The following is a 15,952-nucleotide window of genomic DNA, read 5'->3' as shown; positions in this document are numbered from 1 at the left end:
TCCTGATCCATCAGGATCTTGAAATTAATCCTGTGGGGAAAATATATCCACGTATATTAAGTCAGAGACAACAGTGTTACATAATGTTATGTGTTTTTATTAATTGCTAATTAATGTGCCAGCAGTTTGAGCCTGTTGTGCCTATTTTTGAATATGGCACAGTACACTTTACAAGAGGTGATAGTCCGACAGCCCCCATAGTTTCAGCAGGCAGATACATGCCAACCAAATTATGAAAATAAGCTCAAAATGTTTTTCATCTATACTTTATTCATACTATCATGAGCCTAATTTCCTTCTTAACTCATCATAAAACATACTTAGTACTAACTTGACATAAACTAAATGAAACTTGCTAACACAGTCTTGATTGGTCTTTAAACAGTTACCACTGGTTTGGTCAAATTAAATCCTCAACTGACAGAGGAGCAGACAGCTCTGCACACTGTTTTTGTTGGTCGCTGATGCTCAACTCTCTGTGGCTTCTCTCCTGCTGCATGCCTCCATGTCCCCATCTAATTCCTAAATTCACCATTATCTATGATGTCAAAAGTACAATACGTCAGAGTTATCCGTTATCTCACTTTTCCTTGGTTACAGTCCGTCACAGTGGAAACTGATTGGAAAATACTGCTGGGAAGAGCAAAAATTGCACAGATCAGAGATCTCATCCTAGATGTAAAGCCGCATTGTCCCAATATGGAAATTTGTAGTTTATCACATAGTTTGTGTGAGATTGTTTTTAAGGTTACATTACCCATCTTTTTGTTATAAAGACTGGTGATGCCACATTTCACAGCTCAATAACAGAAACAACTGGCAGTTACAGGACAATGTGTTCCCTGAAGTTACTAACTTTACTGTGAGAGCCAGCCCTTTCCAAGCCGTCATGTTTGTATTATGGGAAAGCTGACGGTGTATGCACACTAATAAATTCAGGCTGTAAGTGCAGTGTCTTTCTGGTTAGGGCTGTAAGGTTTAAAAACACTGTCAACAAGTCAAAATAGCGTAGAAGAAGAGAACAGTCCATGACCTTCTGCATGTGCAGGCAGGATGTTTGCAGGTCAGTAACATAGCAGTGCAGGAGGCTGTGTAATAATTGCTTCACTCTGTGAAAACCCAAACTGACCTCCATCTTCAAAAGAGTGTAGTGAGCAAGTAAGATGTTTGTGTTTTTGTCTCCAGATGTATGAACACATCTGCTGTAGTATAGGATTATTTACTTGATATGAGTTGCCTCAGAGTGCAGTGTTTGTTGTACATCTGTGTACATGTGTGTACGTCTGTGTGTGTGTGTGTGTGTGTGTGTGTGTGTGTGTGTGTGTGTGTGTGTGTGTGTGTGTGTGTGTGTGCGTGTGTGTAATATAGTTGTAATTGCAGTCATTGAAGTCATGCTGCGATTTGCTGGGAAGCTGCTCTGGGAACGAGCTGACCGATTCACTCTTCACCCCCCCCCACCTTCCCAGCTCCACTCTTCCCCTCCCTTGGGCTTCATGACTTTAGTTCACCCTCCCTTACTCCTCTCCTCCTTCCTCTTCTTGATCTTCACCTTACCATCCCTGTCGTCTATCACCTTTTGTACTCATTGTTATCCACCGCTTCTCGTCGTGTCACATTGGATCTGGTTCTGAGAGTGATACAGAACATGGTTCAGTTCAAGAGATCAGCTTGAGATCAGCTGCCAGACTTAAGATACATCACAGCCTTTATTAAGCTTTACAATCTTCACAATGAAAAGCCCTTTCCTCGTTTTGGTTTGAAGCTGTAGAATTTCAGATTGTCAGTCGTTCATATAATTTATTTTAATGTCTCGTTCTAATTTTAGGATATCAACATGACCTCAGCTGGTCTTAATGGCTCTCTCACACTGTTTTCGATATCCACCCCCTGATCTGTGAAGTCACGTCTTTCCTGTGTGAATCTGAGCAGCTGACACTAGCTGCGCATTAACAGACGAGTCATAAGGGGCATCTTGATGACATAAGGACTGATTGCAATGAACCGCCAATGTGGTAACAGGAACAGATACATTTTGATTGTATTTGCTTTAATGCAGGTTGAGAATTTCAAGTGATAATCCTGAAACCAGAATATGACAAATTTGCGTCCCTTCGCTGCAGCTTCGTGTCAACAACTAATCAACCGACAATACATCATCTTGTGAGAGTCACGTAGACTCATATGGACCCTTTAAGACTTGTGTTTGTCTAAGGGACAACTGTAGGGATCAGAGGTAAAGAATCAAGGACAGCTACTCTTACCAGGTTCCCACCTACAAACACAGCAAATAGTTATTATGGAATTCCTGACAAAGATGGAGATACAGTTAGTGGGAATGAGACCCCAGGGTCTTTTCAGTGGTGGATGGAAACTTTACCCCTTTCACCACATGTGCCCCCAACGATGCTGTTTGGACCTGAATTCTGATTTGGATGTGAGTACCCTGTCTGTCTATTCATGTGTTATGAAGCCTGAGTTCAAACAAAATTCAAATCAGTAATAATCACATTAAACAGGCACATGATTCAGTGGCAGTCTGGTAAACTCTGCAAGGGTTCAAGTCTTATAGATTTAAGTGTAGATGTAACTGAAAAAAGATTGAAAACAAAATCAACAGAAAACATTTTTCTTTCGTATCTGTGAGACATAATATGTCACGTGGCCGTGCCATGTAAACAGACTAAGTGTTTTGGATGGGAATGCTTCGCAGTCTCCAAGTCTCAGCCTATAAATAACCATGTTGTCCCAATGGTGTCTTACTGACTCACTCTCAAGGGAGGGAGGGTGGGGAGACCAGGCCAATCCCCAGAGGATGACGTGTTCATTGATTTACACCAATTTTCCCCCGCTACTGTCTCTTTTATTTTCAGTAGGATGTTTACTGCACTGAAGATAGCTGCTAAACCGTGGTTACTATAACTAATGTATTTAATGAAATATCTGCAGGTCATTTTGTTTTTCAGCCAGTTAACAAGATGTTGATAAATAACTGCTCTCAGGGCAGGCACATTGTACTGTCTGATTGCTCCCTGCTTCACCGGTGTAGCATGCAGTTTTACCCAAAACACGCTTTTTTGAAAGCGTAATAACGATTCTCTGTGGGAGCAGGGCCATGATATAACTTAATGCAATAATGATAAAAACTATAAATTGGCCTTGAAAACCATTCAGTTGCATCAGCGTGGGAAATTAGTATTTAAAAGTTAACTATCAGAAATAGCCCCAATGACATAACTCGAAAAGTTCCAATAGCTAATGATGAGCACAAGTTTTGCATTTGGTCTTTGAACAGGCACATTTGTATTAAACATGGCAACCTAACTGTCACAGCAACACTTTGGGATACTGTGCAAAGCTGTTGTTTATCAAGACATAGTTCTAGAAAACAGTGTCTCCTTAATGACCTGTCATACTGTATGGTATGGTGGTACAAGTGTGCTCACTCACGGTACTTTAGTGGGGAGAAAAGCCAAGCTGTACCTGAGCTGCTGTGTGACTTACGAACTTTGGTTGCCCTCTTCTCCCTGGTTCCTGTCAGTCCCTTGACATTTTGGTTGCCATGGTAACAAGGGTGTCCCACCACAGTGGGTCCAGAGTGATTTGCCAGTCCGGGAATGTTGCCTGTGGCGTGTACCTCACCTCTTGACCACGAGGACCTGGATAATAGATTTTCTCTCTCTCTCTCTCTCTCTCTCTCTCTCTCTCTCTCTCTCTCTCTCTCTCTCTCTCTCTCTCTTTCTCTCTCTCTCTCTCCTGTTTTCTATCTATCATTTTCTTCTCCCACACACGCACTCCGTGAAAGTAATTCGTTCTTGCTGAAAAGGATGCGTAACCTAGTAAATACTTTGCATTATTAAGCAATACTTCGATTCACTCAATACCTTTCAAATGTTAACAGACACAACCCTAGACCATTCCTATTAAAATCCACTTGCAGTTAAACTTTCACTACATTCAAGATAATATTTATTTCTGACATAGTCTTGAGAACTCCCAAATGTTCATCCACCAGACTTCAACGTTAAACCCTACTTTAACTATAAATTAACATGAAAGTCTCAGTTAGATTGGTCTGTATGAAACTCAATACTGCCCTCATTAGAATTGTGTGTTAAAGATGCTCTCAGCTGACTGAATCAAGTTTGATTTGATTGCACAAGTACAGATACAGGCTGGTGGAGGTATTTTTGTGCAAACAGTGGTTGGCTCTAGGGTTTTTAGTCGTGCACGTTTAGTCTACCATATTTTTGTATTTAATCTATACTGTTTGTAATCCCGCAAGATATTACACACAGGCAGGCTTAGGGGCACCTCAGCAATGCCCATGATGTGGGCTAGCATCCTCCAACTATTATTCCACATCATATTTTTTGGTCCAAGTGGGACTTGAACCTCTGACCTTCAAGTCCCCAAGCCAACTCCCTACAGACTGGGCTATTGCTGCTCGATACTATAGGATACTGCACCCAGAGCGACTGAGTTGTACTCAAGAGGGGCAAAGAGATTAAAACAATATATTATTGTAGATAGATCCAGGACACACTGAAGATTCAGTGAAATAACCATGTACAGATTTGTTCCACTCTCGGGGCGCTGTCTACCTCACTGGGTAGAGCAGCTTCCCATGTACAGAGGCTTTATCCACACTTGTTCCACACTCAGAAACATGCTTGCTGTTCATAATAATGTTCCTGTTCTAGGAAATAGTTTCCCTTTCTTTCTTCGTGCATGTGCAGCAAAAATGTTTTCTTGAGAGGATGGTCTTCTGCTCGTGGGTTCTTTTCTGTGCTCATGTTTCAGGAGTCAATTACAGATGTCAGTTACAATCGCAGGGGTTAAAGCTTTGAAGCATTCGGGTCAGGCCTGATTACTTGCCAACTTTTTCAATGTGTGTAAACGTGTTACTGTTTTGTACTTATGCTGTGCCATCTGTCTTACTTTACATTTCCTTTTGCACATACGATCAGTGACACCTGATCACACATGCAGTATGTTGCACCAATGCTCACGATGTACTCCACGTTATAGCAATTAAAATCTATTCTATATTGAGACAAACCATTTTGCTGAATCGTTATCATGACGTGCATCTCATATCTTTCAGCCCTTGAACTAATCCCATATATATTCAGGCCCTGTAATTCTACCTGCCAAACATCCACTACACACATACACAAACTGTACGAACACGCACTAACACACCAATGAAGTGGGATCTAGTGAAAGTTGAGCCTGCTTGTTAATTATAATGACTCCATCTGATTCCTTTTCCAGGCGATGCCCTTGTCTCCAACCATGTTTCATAACCAGACCTGTTGTACTTATACACACATTGTGTAACTGATGCTGGATTATGTTCCAGTTTGGAGTTTGCTGTTGTAAGCACCTTCTAACAGCACTGCTGTAGCTGTAATATTTTATCATTATATTTATAATCAAATATATTGTGACACTTTGATAAAACTGTTGCAAGCAAATTGAATTGTATCTTTTTTTCAAACTTCCTTTTACAAGCATGTTTTGAGGGACTTTAGTGATGTGTTTTTATGACATTTTCCATCAAACAAGCTTAACTTGTTTGGTTTGGTGCTTGGTAGGCTGCACAGTTGAGCAATAATTCTTTCTCTTTCATATTACATTGATTCATTTTATTTGTGGAGTGGAACTTAAATGACAAAAACAAAGAAAAGCACAGACAACATTTTGAAAGTGCCCCAGTTAATAACCACACACACATATATATATATATATATATATATATATATATATATATATATATATATATATTACTTGTGCGCTATATGGCAGACTACCTCAAGCTGTATTTAATTACAGTGCGTGCGTTTGTGTGTGCTTGTGTTTTTTGGGGAGGGTCGAGGGTGGTGTTAGTGATCAAGCAGAGGATTGGAGGGGATTATTTCTCAGCTGCGTCTGCCCATGCTCCCTACTGGAAGTATTCTCCTCGAAATGCCATCAGCTGTTGAATACAGGACACAGGATGGAAGAGAGATATACAGAACCCTGGATTATCAGGGGTTTTTTTACAGTTCCTAAAAGAAGATGACTGATGTTGTAGTTGTGGTAGGATGTTGATATAGGTTTAGTTAGCGCTAAGATCTAGCCACATTTGAAAAGCCTAAATTCCAATGATGCACGAAACAAAGAAACCAAGATAAAATGCACTGTTTCTTCTGAAAGTTTCCACCACTGCACATCTGCCAACCACTGACCTTGAGCGACTGTTGATGCATTGAAGAACTCCACCATTCAAAAATTTCCAACCAACAAGCATATTTCTATTACAAATGAAAGTAGTTGCTAAAAGACTGGATTTTTCTACCTTTATATTTAGTTTGATGTTCTTTGCTTTCAAAGTGCCCTTTTTAAACAATTCTGACTTTCACGACCCCTGTGATATACTGCAAATGTTAAAAGTTGGCTTTGCTTTAAAAGTCAAGGTCAGGAAACCGATGACCTCAGAATTACTGAGTAGACTGTTGAATTTAAGTCGTATGAGCCAAAAGGTTTTAACGAGCTGAAAGGTTTCAACAACCTAGAATGATCAGTCCACTTTACTTGGTCATTTTGAGGTAATGGGTTTTTTTAAAGTAATATCACTTACATTTTTACATCTTAGTATCAAAAAAGGTACTGTGGCAGGAGGTAATGTACAGTGGGATTTTCACCAGGATTTCCCCAATCTGTTGTGTTTAAGTGTTCTAATTTACAAAGTCAGCAACTAGAAAATGAGATAGTATCCTCACACAAATAAAGGAAAGTTGTTTAGCTTCCTCTTTTACTTTTTCTTCTCAAATTAAAAGAAACTTCTAAGAACCTGATCAAAAAATGAGCACAGTTCAAATGTTTGTCTGGGGATTGTTTTGCCACATGATGTCCTTGTGTACAACCCATGCAGCCTTGACGCAGGGTCTTTTTGATAAACAAGGCGTCCCCAAGGACACTAACAGCCCTTGGCCTACTAACTTCCTGCTCAATACACTTCTCAGTCCCTCCTTGTAATAAAACATATACACAAGATCAAATGGGCTATGACATGAAATGAAAATCCATGCAAACACATACATGTATGAAAGGACACCCCCAAGCCACACGTACACACGTATGGTTAAAAAGGAATCTAAATTGTCATGTGATGTCACTTGACTGGCAGCAGCTGGCTCGATCGTGGGTGACCTTACATCTACTCAAAATAGAACACGAGGGTATTTGCAAGTCCACGTCTACGACTTACACCCTGGCTAAATGTGTGTGTGTGTGTGTGTGTGTGTGTGTGTGTGTGTGTGTGTGTGTGTGTGTGTGTGTGTGCGGGTGTGCAGGTGTGCAGGTGTGCGTGTGTGTGTGTGAGACAAGAAACAGGATAACCTGGTGTCCGTCTCACCCTCCTGAGGTGCCATCTAAGGAATGCATGACGAAACGGGGGAGCCATTTAGGGCCATAACGTCACTCCTGAAAACTCTCAAACGACAGCAGAGGAAAGCCCATGAGATCAACCGTTGAAATGCAAAAAACTTGTCACCTCAGTGCAACTGATCGTACGATTCATGATGTACATGCTGCTGTTGGTGATGCTACAGGTTAATTCTAGCAGCTGTGGGTGATGCTTGGGTTTGCCCCTGTCTTGCTAGTGTTTGTGTACGTGTTTCCTTGACTACTGTGACATTCACTGCGCATTATGGATTATGACACGATTTGTAGGTGTGTTACTGTCTGATTTATGGAATTGTGGAGAAACTGCATAATGAGAAAAAACATTCATTTCAAAAGCATTTTTGTCTATTTCCTCCATTTAATCTGTTTTCTGAACTGAACTTTTTCTCTAGAGTGTCATAGTCAGTGTTCGCACCACAGGTTATTTAGGAAATGACCCATCTCTGTCACCAATATGAACTTGTAAACAGTGAAATGAAGCAGCTGCACAGTAACCGGGTATTTAGACCACAAACAGCCCTACATTCATTAGGAAAAAAGGCTGTGTTGTTGGCGGTGTGCTGTTTCATACACTAGTGATGCCATGACGTCTGTTTTGAGTAATCGCTCCATGAGTCTGACACCTTATCAGATGACAAAGCGCTACACAGAGTTTTATAATGCTATCAGAGAGGAGTTTACAACTCTGCACATGTAATGTGTGCTTTAATGCTTGACTTTGTCTCCACACTTAGGCTCATAACATCCTAAATTAATGCCTTGGTGACTGTTAGCAGTGGAGAGAGCACGATCACTGAGCAGCGTGATCCAGTGAGTCATGCTAATAATCACATTACGTACATGGAAATAAATTGTACACTGATTTATCTTTTTCACTGAACCTGGTTTGTTTACTGCAAGTGACGATATTTTCTTTGCTCATTTGCTGGAGTTGTTTGTGGAAGTGAGTTCTGCCCTGGCAGGCACATGCGTCAGTCCTTGATGTGGCCTTTGACATTATCGTACGTGTTAGCAATAGTTGTAACCTGCAATATCTATCTCTCAAGACAGACTGTAGAGGGACTGAACCAGTTATTTTTGTTTAGTATATTTCGTTGAGCTGAGTTGCAGAGACGAAAGTTGCTTCTTTTTCATGGCAGCAGTGAATAATTTTTGCCTAGAGCGTTCAAATTAAAGTCACAAGAGGGTTCAAAGGGATTGGGATGGGGCCATGAAGGGATTTCATATCAAAATGTTCCAGAATAGAATTGATCAAATGTGACTGCACACAGATTTATGTCACTCTGATCATAACATGTCTGACCTGTGTCTCATGTGAGGGAAGCAGTCTGCACTGGGAGGCTGTCAGCTGCAGTGTGAATGACACAACGACCCAGCCAAGCTGCACCGACCCTGACATGACGCCACCAGCAGTGACACTGATAAATTTAGTAATTACGCTGACGGTTAAGATGACATGACATAGTCACTTGAATGATGCTGAGGCTGCTGGTGAGTCTCTGATGTTTGTGTACATGTTTCCTTGTCTGCTGCAACTATAAATACAGCTGAGCATCCTGTTTGACTGTCTGTGACCTATCTGTCATCCTGCTCCCTCATCTCCAAACATTTTAAAATGTCCAGAGGGAAATGTATTTACATTATTTATTTGAGAAACAAAATTTTCCTTTTTCATATATCAACTGTAACATCTATAGGTACAGTTTTATACCAGAAGGGTATATTTTTCAGATTTTTTTGGGGATGTTTATGCAGTAATGATTTACCAAAAACTGATTTTAAAATGATCAAGCTTTTCAATACGTACACATTTTTTATCAATTACACTCTGCATCAAATCTTAAAACTTATTTAGAAATCAACATTCAAAACAGTACAACCGAAAAGAAGTCTCTTTAACTGACTGACTTCCTTCTCAGACCCTTGCTCAGATTACGAAAAACAATCCATGATTATGTGTCCCACATATTCAAAGAGCATTTTTACTTCACAAGAAATAAGACACCATACACATTATTGTACATTTGAATCTCTTTTTATTTCCCACTAGAACCATATGGTGGGCCAAATTTAATCTTAAAGTGGGCCAACTTCTGCATGCAGGCCCCACTCTGAGCAGCCCTGTTCTAGAGCAACATGTTGCCCTGATTCTAGGAAAGGACTTTCAGCACACCTGCACACAGTCAGTGGCATTTATCATGTGTTCAACCAGTGAGTCAGCCAGATGTGCAGTAGCCACAGATGAAGCTCCATTTTGAGAACATGTATGCTGCACTTCAGTTATTTGCTATCATATTTGACTAATGATCCAATAATGTGGCATCAGTATGTCAATGCAAAATTAACTGATGTGTCTCGAAAACTGCAAACAAATAAGCCACAGTGAAAATGAATTTAAACAACAACCAATGTTTACCTCTCCCTTCCAATATTGCCCATGTCTCTGTCACTTATATTTTCTTGGATTTATTAGGACTTTGGTGTGAAAAGATAATATCATCCTGCCGATCAAAAAAGTGCAAATAAACATGATTTATCAATAGACTTAATCTGGAACAGAAATATGCACTCTGAGGCAATAACATTGTAGCCTGCCTGTTCTGCTGCTGTCCATGAATGTGATGGAAGCTAAGTATCTCATGGGAACATCGTCCAACTCCAGCTGTGAGGACAGGAAACTGGAAGCTTCAGATTCAGACACACTGGAAGAGCAGAATCCTCTTTAATTTGGGCTGTAAAGGAAACTCAGATTTTCTGCCATATCTGACCAAGTAGTTCACAGCTCCAATTCTGATTGGGGCTTTGTGATAGTCTTAATCTACATTAATTATACTAATTAAAGTGGTAATAATTAATTGATGTTAACTGATGTCAGCACTGCTGCCTTAAGGCACGCAGACCTTTCGTTGCCTGTTCTCTCTGTGAGTATCTGGGTTTCCTCAGGGTGCTCCAGTTTCTCTCCACAGTCCAAAGTCATCCAGTCTAAGTGGATTTGACTGCTTGTTACTGTACACTCTGTTTATTGTTGGTTAATCTGTACATGTGTAACTGCTACAATATGCATACACAAAGTTAGAGATTATATGGTTTTACCAACACAGGCACTGTAATAAATTCCTGACATCATTAGTCTCCTCTGCAGTTATGTTTAAATCCATACATTATGAACACCATAAGCAGAGTTGTCTGCCATGTCTCTCTACAGATGCAGGGTGAGTTCAGTGGTAACCACATATTTCATCTGAGTGTGTGACTTTTAGTACATGCAGGAGAACATCCACTATTTGCTGTGGCTCAGCAGTATGTCTAAACCATACTGTCTTTGGCAAGTAACCACGTCAGTTGTTTTTGACAAAGCAATTGATGTGCAATTGATCTGGTTGGTAAAATCCAATTAAAATAGCTTGTCAAATTTGCTTCAACAGTGACTGTGGCCTCTGAATAAAAATAATGGTTTCCCAGTGACTTGACTGTATTTTGACTGTTCAGTCTTTGAGGGGTTTTTAGCAGTGTGTGGTCAGGCTCTTTTTTTCCCCAACTTAACTGTGTGAAAGATGCAAACATTTAGCTTTGTTCTGAGATACTGGTGCTCTACTGCGATATCTAGTGGCAGTAAATGTTGTCTGTTCAACCTTTAATTGTTACTGACAAGAGATTTACCTTTTTTTCTCTTTCAGACTCTGACACTTCAGGCACATTATTCCTGATTCTGTGGAATACATGTGGCAATACATAAATTAAATTGTCTTCTAATGTAATGCAGTGTGAGACAAAAACACAACACTTAGATAGCAAAACTGCCACAGAGTTGGAACAACACATCTCTGCTTGTCTCTCACAGCTCTATAAGTGTAGTTATTTCTTGCAGAGTTTTGTCCAACTTCTGTCCGTCCCAAGGATCCTGTCCTATATTTTGTGATATAACATGTACAGCATTTGAGTCTCTCCACCTTGACATTGGTTTGGTCCACTTTTCTTCCTACTCCGATTCTCTTCTCTGTTCTGCCCAGCTCTGAATGTGTCACTCCATTTAACGTCTCCACTTTGGTCCTGACTGTCTTCCTCTACCTCTGTCGCTAACCCCCTCCACACATACAACCCATCAAAGCCCACACGCCTGAGCACATACTCACACTCACACATAGATATTCTCTCCTCATGTGTTTATTTTGGTAGGGTGACTGACTGACTGCTCCGAAGGCCGGAACTGTGACGGAGAGGGGAGGTGGGGAGGAGGCGAGTGGGAGGGACCTGGCAAGCACGAGGAGTAGAGAGAACGAGAGAGGGGAGATACTGAGTGGGGAGTGAGCTGCTATAAAAGGGAGTGCTGGAGCTGTCGGTGGCATTAGCCTCAGCAGACTGAGATTCACACACACAGAGTGAGAAACAGCCAACAGAGAGAAAAGAGACATCAGGCAGCCGCAGAGTTGAAACAGAAGCTCTCATACAGAGGAGTGAAGACTGACCAGAGCACTTGTTTCTTTAAGACTTTTAATCTTCAGCGTGCCTGGACTTTCTGAGGAGTGTTTGTTCAGCTTGACTTTGGACAAACCCTTGCTTTGCACCTGATCCTTCTCTTCAAACAGGACGAGGAGCAAGGAGAGAAAAGTCTGAGAGGTGCACAGGCAGTCAGCTGTCTTCTTCCAACTGTCTTCACATTTGATTTACTTTCATACCCATCACTGTTCTGCCAATGGCTGCTGTGCGTCAGATGGTTATGGAGGCACCCGGCTTCCACGCCTTGCCGGCCCACCTTATGGCCTCAGCCATGGAGGAGTTCCCCCAGCAGCTGCCTGTACCCAAGGGCCCAGCGAGGGGCAAGAGCCGCTCCCGCCGATCTCGCGAGGCTCGCTTCAAAACACAGCCTGTCACCTTTGCTGAGATCGCAGAGGTAGAAGAAGAGGGTTCATCACCCCTGGAGGAGGAGAGGGCACGTCGTTCCTTCCTGCAGTCCCTAGAGAACCTGCGGCGGAGCACACAGACCCTCCACTGCCTGCCGACTGGCCATCACAGCTGCACCCCTGCACCCACACAGGCCAGCCAGGATTCCAGTGACTCCGACTCTACCCAGTGAGTGGTACCCGGCACCCTAGTTCCTTGCTTCTCCATGACGCCGCTTCGAATGGAGGCCAACTGAACTGAACCAAACTGGCCTTTCTGCCAGCCTGCCTGTGTGTGTGTGTATATGTGTGAGCTGCTGCTGTTAATATATACTAACATATCAACATACAGTATATAGCTCCAGGATGCACTTGATGCATATCTGTAAAGATCTCTGCCAGTGCCACAGCTGGTTATACTGCTGTATAGATATGATGAGTGTGAAAGTAGCAGATGACGCAGTGTTGAACACACAACTCTTCAAATGTATTCCTTTTCTACTGTAGCTGTCTGTGAGGAAACTTGAATGATGAAGATGGTTGATATTTTTCCACTTTAAAATTGTATAGGTATTTTTGTTTCAATCCAGATTTTTCTACTTGACCAGTCACCTTAGAAAGGACTGTTGAAAATTGTTAGTATTGTGACTTACCATGCTGTATGTACTTTGACTAAGCAATGTACTGAGCATTAAAAGTGACCAGGCTGTCACTGAGGCAGTGGAGTACCAACACAAAGCTTTGTCAGGAGTTCAAGCTCTTGTTTTCCAGCTTCACAGTGAATCAAATCTCTGCTTTTGCTTAAATTCTTGAGCAAAAAGAAAATGCCTTTCTAAATGTCTTTATTTATTCTTTCATTTTGTTCATAACCAAGTGGAGTTGTAGATGTGTTGCTCTTCTAAAGTCACCTTGACTTTCAAAGAAAATCATAACCTTTATACTGTATATTTGTGTTACTTTATACATATACAATACAATGTTTGTTATATGTACTTTAATAAATATTTTCAAGTATTTTGAGCTATTTTCATTTCATTTATCATTTATTTTGAGGGGGTCCAATTATTGAAACAACAAGGCCAAGGGGCGCCCCAGTGGCTCGGTTGGTGAAGTGTGTGCCCCATGAGTCTTCATCCGGGGTTCGGGTCCAACCTGTGGCCCTTTGCTACATGTCATATCCCCTCTCTCTCCGATTTCCTGTCTACTTGTCACCTATCCCGTCCAATAAAGCCATGGAAAAGGGCAAAAACATAGTGTAAAAGAAAAAGTTAAAACCAAAGGCCAATTTCTTGAGATAACGAAACAGTTTATCTCACCAAACAACTTTTCGAAGGATCACAGGATAAATATGGAGAACTTGAGACAGACTATCTGTCGAGGAAGATTCACAACTGAACAGTACAGTTAGAATTGTACATGCAAGATCACTAAAGTGTTCTCACCTGTAAAGTTGCAGATGGGCTATTCTTCCTCTTGAATTTAATTTGTGGTCTCGAGATATATGCATAAGTGCAATAATCGCAAGCACAGTCAGTGGGTCTGAGAAACCATTATTGACCAAATCTTGGGTAGAGAAAAAAAAAATCCTCTCAGAAAAGCTAATCACAAAATGAGGAATACATAAGGGAGGAAGTTATGAAACAACAGGAAGTGATGTGTTGCCTTTACTGGCTGTCCATCTCCATTGTTATTGTTAAGATAAACTGACGTCATACCCATGTGTAAACACTCACTTCTTGAGCCGCGTCTATTGCATGCTTGACGCACGTTTAGTAATATCAGGTTTTCATCTGTGAACTCATCCACAACAACCACCAGCTTGCTGAGAGACGTGCCCTCTCGAGCCCCACGGAGATCCTTTGCAGCCGTCCCTCCTGTTGCTAATAACCCTACTCTCCTAATCCACTCGGTGACAAGTGAAACGTGATGTGTGACTTCCATCTGAGCACGAGTCAGCAGACTGAGACAATGCTGCAGGGGGCTTTAGTTGAGAACCTGCTTCGGTTGCATGTGGCTTGACTAAAAATAGACTCTGATTAAGTAAATCTGCCAGATGAGAGAGAGACGTTCTCTCTAGAGAATGGCTTAAGCGTTGGACTATGATGTGTGCCGAGATGAAGTTATCAAAGAAGTACACAGATTGAAGATCAGCGTTTGTGAGGCGGAAAGGGATAGCAGTCAGGGGTGACCATTCACTTTTCAAGATATATAATATTCCCTCAATAAAATGTCTAAGAAGGACTAAACAATTATTACAAATGATTGTGTATTTTGTTGAGGTGTTACTTACATTACCCCAAATGTTTCCAACAAAAGATGTCAATCTATGTTTTTCTTATTGTCAACAAAACAAAAGCTGTAGCTACAGCTGTAGGTTTTTTTTGTAAATGTTACACATATGGGAGTAGATAGTCTTAGTTGTGGACTATTTTCATACAGGGATAACTACACAATCAGTGTTATAGCCTTTATAATTCTTGTTGAATATAATTGGTTGAGTCAAACTAAAGTGGCCATGCTGGCATTAGTGAAAAGAACCTGTGAACACGTGGCTCATTTATGTGTTCTTGTAGGTTTTAGGCACTGTACAAATGTCCATGGGTATTTCTGAAAACAAAGTTTTCTTTTTTAGCCTTTTAAAAATATCTAAATGATGTTTTAGGTCGCTGAAAACGACTATATAGAAAACTCCTTCCGTTGGGTTGAGATGAATAGATATTTTCGGAAATTATGACTCAGACACACATTTATCAGTGTATGTAGCATCAGGGGCTCTTTCCTTGTTATTGGTTCATAGTATGAAAAATACAGAATATTGCCAGCTTTTCCTGTAACTGTTATACATATTAATGTGCGCACACAGTTCTCATCTTTTAGTGCATGCAAGACAAACAGCATTTCAACATGATCTCAGCTGTGAGACAACCCCAGCTTGCTGAACCAAAGCACAACTGCCCTTCTATTTAACAACAGCCTCTTCTTGTCTCCCATCCAGGAGCGGGAATGGACAGAAAACAGCGGGTAGAACATGAAAAGTCTCCATACCTCTTCCCTCGTCTCTCACAAAAACACACATTAGTCATTGTTTGTCCAGTGCTTGTAACCCTGTCATCCTTAACCACATCCACAGCAGAATTACGGTCTGTTTTCATATGTGACAACGCAACTCTTGAGGCATTTGCGTCACTGAGATTTTGCTTAAAGAGTGTTCAACAGTTCTGAGAAAGAGGCAGATGGAGATAAGAGAAAAACATGTTTGGCATCATATGCAGGACTAAAAGCCTGGTCTCTAGTCATGCCTCCACTGTTCCCTACCAAATTTTATGCAGAAATATAAATGCATGACAGATGCTTAGTTCTCTAGAGCTAGATATAAATGGTATAAAGACTGATTATAACCCAGATGTATAATTGTTAGTGTGACCAACTACACTTGCCTCAAAATGAACATATGTAAAATTAAAGCACAGTGCTTGGACACCACAGGCTTTGCCCCCTTTGTTTTTTTTCTTTGATTTGAGTATTGGCGCTAAGAAAATTGCTCTTCACTTCATTGAGGGTCACACCTTCACCCCTAACTAGAGCTGGGGTAGGAAACCAGACATACCTGACCCCTAAAAGCA

At 41.1% G+C, this 15,952-nt stretch overlaps 1 protein-coding gene across 1 annotated transcript; it reads left to right on the top strand.

Annotated features, from left to right (window-relative positions):
• The first annotated feature begins 11,776 nt into the window (after positions 1–11,776).
• Positions 11,777–13,343, top strand: c8h11orf96 (chromosome 8 C11orf96 homolog). The gene has a single exon (XM_037108423.1). The coding sequence runs from the start codon at positions 12,143–12,145 to the stop codon at positions 12,521–12,523; it is 381 nt and encodes a 126-aa protein (XP_036964318.1). The 5' UTR covers positions 11,777–12,142; the 3' UTR covers positions 12,524–13,343.
• The last annotated feature ends 2,609 nt before the right edge of the window (positions 13,344–15,952 follow it).

This window comes from Acanthopagrus latus, chromosome 8 (genome assembly GCF_904848185.1).
Source record: "Acanthopagrus latus isolate v.2019 chromosome 8, fAcaLat1.1, whole genome shotgun sequence".
Classification (NCBI taxonomy): Eukaryota; Metazoa; Chordata; class Actinopteri; order Spariformes; family Sparidae; genus Acanthopagrus; species Acanthopagrus latus.
Note: the sequence above shows the minus strand (reverse complement) of the source record. Positions and strands in the feature narration are given on the sequence as shown.

What these genes read in the sequence shown, in the direction of transcription:
- c8h11orf96 (XM_037108423.1), top strand. Translation starts at nt 12,143, where the DNA reads ATGGCTGCTGTGCGTCAGATGGTTATGGAGGCACCCGGCTTCCACGCC.